Below are 6,000 nucleotides of genomic sequence, written 5' to 3'. Positions count from 1 at the left end.
TGTATAGAACAAAGCAATTCATGGATACATCATATGCTTAGAGCTCAGCGTATCAGATGTGATGCTGATGTGAATTTGGGATAGAGGAGAGGGGTGAAGGACCAACACTCATCTTCTGTATAACGCTGCACTCAATGCACTGAATGAATCTGCTTTTCTTCTGCAATATAACAAAAGAGCTTTTGCAGCTGGCACTCGTTCTCTGATGGGTATTAAAAAGGGAGGGTGGCAAATGGTGTTTTCTGGTGTGCGCCCCCCTCTCTGGCTGTCGTTTACCTCCTCCTCCTCTCTCCACACCCAGGGACTGGCCAGGAAGGAGTGAATAGCATGCTCCCTACTATCCAAGAGGAGGGGAGGGTGAATCCTTATAGGGTGGGTGGGTGTGTGGCTTGTCCTCTCTGCCTGCCACGCCTATCCTCCCCCCTCTTATACACAAAACACACAATAGACCAACACAAAGAGGACATAAGGTTGATTGCTCCTCCTCTCCTATATAGCATGTAGATTTCTAGGGTGGCATTGCTAAACATGGTCCTGTGAGCCATCAGGCCTTTTCTTTACAGGGAAAATGCAGAATATCCTAGGCTGATGAGCTGACATTTGTAGGATTACCTTATCAGATCAGGATTGTCTACACCAAAGCCTGCTGTTGGTAGGATCACAAGCTGTCCACTATGGGCAAATGCACTGGGAGATGTACCTTGGTTGGGATCTGCAGCCTGCAGCTGGTGAGTTAAAACAATAACTGGTTTGATGGGATTCTGGGAAGCATTAACAAGATTAACACATCATTCCTGAAGGATGCTATCCAAATGACTTCACCTCATCCCATTAGAGCCATATTCCCATTGTAAGACTTTTAATAATCCTGTACAGGCAAGGTCTCTCCGTCATACACATTTGCATTATAGACACCCAGACACTTATTAATATTGAGATGATTTTAAACATGTTGCAAAAATACTTATGTTCTGAATGCATATGAATTCCATTGTCACGTGTAATGCGATGCATCTGTAAATACAATATGTATGCCATAATATGCAAAGCTTCAGCATTGAACTGTAATTATTGTATACAATGAGATGTTTATATAAATATATGTAAGAAAGTCTTTGTATGTTACAATATGTGTATATATATTATATCAAAATAAGGATTACAGACTCCTTCTAATATTCGACCTCCAATATGGTAAATTTGGATAGTTATTCAGATTGTTGTAGACGGAGACATGAGTCATAAAGAAGAACCCCCTTTATTAATGGACACTGTACATACTGTAGATTATTTGTCTTATTACCCTGTATAAGGATGGATCTGCAGGTTAGAGATTTGAATCTTGAGAGATCTCCTGTTGACAGATAAGGGCAGACAATTTGGTTCTAGAGTTTAAATGGGATGCACGGAGTTTAGAACTTTATAATCCATGTGAGACGACCTACCTTGTTTTATCTACTAGTAGCCAAGTTTAGAACATCAGAGTCCGTCCCAAGTCAAGCTTTTGTCTGGGTCAGCCATTTACATATGAATAATATGTTCGCGTGTGAACAAAGTTATAAAAAGTTCTTCCACATGTAGAAAAATAAAACTCTTCTGCTGAGATTATGGTGACCAATAGCCATAGCAGATAAGATCTTCAAATGTGTTTTCGTGAATTAGGCATATTTTTATGAATTTATGAGATTTAAGCCACAGTTAAGCACATCAGGGGTTTGGAGATGCCCCCATGTATGGGACATGTTGATTAAAGTTAGTTCAGCTTCATAGATACATGCATTAAGTATTATATAAATGAGCCCCAGCACTAAATAATGGCTTTTGTGGAGCACAGACCTGCACATAAGTTAAGGTGGAGTCCACCCCTAAATGTTGTCACCATCGCTATATATATATATATATATATATATATATATATATATATATATATATGGAACTGTTTGAACTAGAATAGTTGCCTTAAAATGTTTGGCCAATGTATTCTTGGACCTAGCATCTCCATTAGTTGAGTATGTAATATTTCCTAGGGAAAATGAAGATGGTTCGACTAGAACCTCTAGTGCCTCCTTATAGAAAAAAAGGGAGGAGCATTCTGTTAGTTGACAATGGCAGGTTATGATATTGCACACCCTTGAAATGTAGCAAACCCTAAGAAATATCAGGACCCATCACCATCCATTAAATGTGTATAGATAGTTTTAATCCCAAAAACTTTGTGAGAATTTATTAAGACCAGCGTCTCACTCGCAGGTCTATTGTAAGCAAAAAAACTGGTGTAAAATGTGCCAAATGTATTCAGAGGCATTGCTTCTTAGTAAATTTGGCACATCTCTTGTACTTACCTAGCACTAAACTTAAAGGGGTTATCCACCAGAAGTTGATTTTGGTAAGTATCTGGCAGTCTTAGGGCTAAATGGCTATGTTGTGAGATTACCATAATACTGTGAACTGGTATTTCCTGCTTGAGTTTTCTTTTTTTTTACTACAAATCCCATAATTCCATTTTCCTCCCTCCCACACATCAGCCACCCTACCCATTGAAACATAAATGAGCTGCATCCATTCAGAAGACCTGTGGTTTTCAATCAGGGTGCCTACAGCTGTTAACGAAGAAAGCAGAAGCTGATCCAGCACTTGGGTAAAAAGTTGCAGCTTTATTTAGGTCCGAATCCGACATACAAACTTCACATGGTAAAACCGACACCCTCCCTTGTCATACGCGTTTCAAGCGCATGCGCGCTCTGCCTCAGTGACGTCACTGAGGAAGAGCGCGCATGCGCTTGAAACGCGTATGGCAAGGGAGGGTGTCGGTTTTACCGTGTGAAGTTTGTATGTCGGATTCGGACCTAAATAAAGCTGCAACTTTTTACCCAAGTGCTGGATCAGCTTCTGATTTCTTCGTTGACTATTACAGCACTGAGCCAAGTGCGGACCCGTGCACGGGAAGACTCGGAGGTGAGCTGTAAAATACATTTACTCTGCCTACAGCTGTTGCATTAGTTGTAGATTGATCTCTCTCCCACCAAGCGATCCCTCCACCCATTGAAGCAGACAGGCTCCCTGTCATCAGCTGACTTGTGAGTCAGGTCTCGGCCTCATTGCAAGCTGGGAAAAATCTGAGGCAACAGTTATTTTGTATGCTGGTAAAAATAAATATTGGAGTGAAATTCACAGAAGAATTGTGAGAAAACCATCACACTCAGGTACAGACACTATATAATGAACTACACTAACTTTACACCCCCTGTAACATAGTCAAATAAAAAAATTCCTGGAATACTCTTTTAAGGCTCCTTTAACACTACTGCCCGTCAGTAGCGGGTCCTTTATGCCTTCCGTTGGGCTCCATCACACTAATGGCAGTTAAAGCCCCCCAAAAAACAGAGCCTAAACCGCCATTTTTGGTGGGAACCCAGCGACAACGTGAAAGTAGCCTAATATGTATTCATGGTATGAGCTGGAGAAGATTTCTGGCAAAACATACAGCAGGGCACAGAGGCCAGGCTTCTTTCAGCTGAGCAGCACCTACTTTTATGAAAAGTATTGCAGACAGTGTACAAAGCTAAAAATTTACTAAAAACTTCTTGCATTATGTAGTCCATAGAAGGATAAAGTGTGGCGGCACAGAAATGTGGAGGTAAACTGTCCAGCTAATATGCATAATTTTGGATAGTTGTATTCACAGTTTTATGACGTAATTTGTCCTAATGTTGAATAGAAAAATGTAGTCAGGGCTTTTTAAAACAATGGCTGACGTACTCATCAATGGCTGACATACTGATGTTTGTATTCTTCCTCAGTACAGATAAATGTGTACGACAGATAGCAAAGCAGACAATTTTCACTTCAACAAATAAAATCAGATTGATCATATGGAATGAAACTTCAGGATATTTGTTTACCTTTTATTGGATCCTCCCAAACACGTTTTGCATACATTTGCATTGATTTTGCATATTAGATATATATTTTTAATGGTATATACCTGGAAAAAAACATAAATATCCTAATTTTTATTTTTATCATGTACATCTATGGTGGGAGATGTTAGTGCAGAGATCTCTATGATCACAGTGTTACGCCGAGCGCTCCGGGTCCCCGCTCCTCCCCGGAGCGCTCACAGCGTTCTCCTGTTCGCAGCGCCCTGGTCAGACCCGCTGACCGGGTGCACTGCGATAATGTCCCTAGCCGGGATGCGATGCGGGACGCACCCGCTCGCGGTGCGCATCCCGACCCGCTTACCAGACTCGCTTCCCGTCTGTGCTGCCCCGACGTGCGTGGCCCCGCTCCCTAGGGCGCGCGCGCGCCGGGTCTTTGCGATTTAAAGGGCCGGTGCGCCACTGATTGGCGCATGGGTTTTAATTAGTGTCTTCACCTGTGCACTTCCCTATATTACCTCACTTCCCCTGCACTTCCTTGCCAGATCTTGTTGCCATTGTGCCAGTGAAAGCGTTCCTTGTGTGTTCCTAGCCTGTGTTCCAGACCTCTTGCCGTTGCCCCTGACTACGATCCTTGCTGCCTGCCCTGACCTTCTGCTACGTCCGACCCTGCTCTTGTCTAATCCCTTGTACCGCGCCTATCTCAGCAGTCAGAGAGGTTGAGCCGTTGCCGGTGGATACGACCTGGTTGCTACCGCCGCTGCAAGTCCATCCCACTTTGCGGCGGGCTCTGGTGAAAACCAGTAGCAACTTAGAACCGGTCCACCGACACGGTCCACGCCAATCCCTCTCTGACACAGAGGATCCACCTCCAGCCTGCCGAATCCTGACACGACACACAGCTTAGCTGTTTGTCAGGAAATGCTGAGGTGCCAAGACACTTGCGTCTCATTAGCATATGGTGTGTGAGCCATTGAGACGTTTTTCAGCTACAATAGATGTATGATCAGTAAATTAGATATGTTTACATTTGTCTTTTCTTCACCTATATAGTGTTGGTTAGTAGTTTGGGGAGGGGGGGGGACAAAACGGTGGGATATTCACTTAAGCGAGGACATGAGTACAACCCTAAAAAAATATGAGATTTTAGTATCATTAAATAGCTGAGGGTACCAAGTTGCAGACCCTATTACCGCTTCTTAAAATGCCTCTCATTTCCCAGGATATGTGGATTTATGCTTTGCCTGATCATTAAGGGAATGGTCAGATGGGCATGAACTTAATTTTAATAATAGAAGTGAATATCAAGTGATGGGAGGAATTATACAGTCAGGTGTAGTGAATGTTTTTCATTGAGGGGCATGTTTTACGCATTTACACTACCTGACTGTATAATCCCATCCATCACCTGATATATACACAATTATTAAAATTCAAATAGAGTAAACAGACATGGTCACACATCCACAACACGCACAATGAGCTAATGCTTCTCAGAAACATTTATTAAACTAACAGGTCGTTAGTGTACTTTATGATCATGAAGTGCAAGCCCACTAGCCACATCATGGCCACCTGTAAGTAGTGAGTCCCTAGCATAAAATGGTGTAGCACCGGGAAGCGACCACCACCGCTGCAAAAGCAGTGCCAGCAGGGGGAACGACCCACTGGCAGAGCAGCCCCAATGCCACTCAAACTAGTCCCAGGGCCGCGCCTCCCCATAGACACGGTGCCACGGCAGCAATGGCAGCCGCACAGCACCACACCAATGTGAACAAGGTGTAAAAGCTCACTTACCATGTGCTCCCAGTGAGACTGGAAGGCTGCCAGAAAGGAAGGGGCCCTGTGTAGCTACCTGCTACTTTATATAGGGTTGGGCTGAGGGTAGGGGCAGAGTGCAGACCAAGTAAAAACAACAATAAAAAGAGAGGGGGATAGAAAACACAATGTGAATTCAAATGGAGAAAACAAACATGGTCGCACATCTACAACATGCACAATGATCTATTGCTTCCCAGCAACATTTATTAAACTAACAGGTTGTTAGTGTACTTTATGATCATGAAGTGCAAGCCCACTAGCCATGTCACGGCCACCTGTTAGTAGTGGGTCCCTAACGTCC

General features: G+C 43.2%; 1 protein-coding gene across 1 annotated transcript in view; it reads left to right on the top strand.

The window, feature by feature from the left end:
- The first annotated feature begins 373 nt into the window (after window positions 1-373).
- NKAIN1 (sodium/potassium transporting ATPase interacting 1) overlaps window positions 374-6,000 on the top strand; it is a 32,461-nt gene continuing 26,834 nt past the window's right edge. Inside the window, exon 1 of the mRNA XM_056557312.1 lies at window positions 374-728. Coding sequence (XP_056413287.1) covers window positions 675-728 — 54 coding nt within the window. The 5' untranslated portion in view covers window positions 374-674. The remainder of the gene's footprint in view (window positions 729-6,000) is intronic.

The sequence above is a fragment of the Hyla sarda genome, chromosome 2 (genome assembly GCF_029499605.1).
Source record: "Hyla sarda isolate aHylSar1 chromosome 2, aHylSar1.hap1, whole genome shotgun sequence".
Taxonomy (NCBI): Eukaryota; Metazoa; Chordata; class Amphibia; order Anura; family Hylidae; genus Hyla; species Hyla sarda.
Note: the sequence above shows the minus strand (reverse complement) of the source record. Positions and strands in the feature narration are given on the sequence as shown.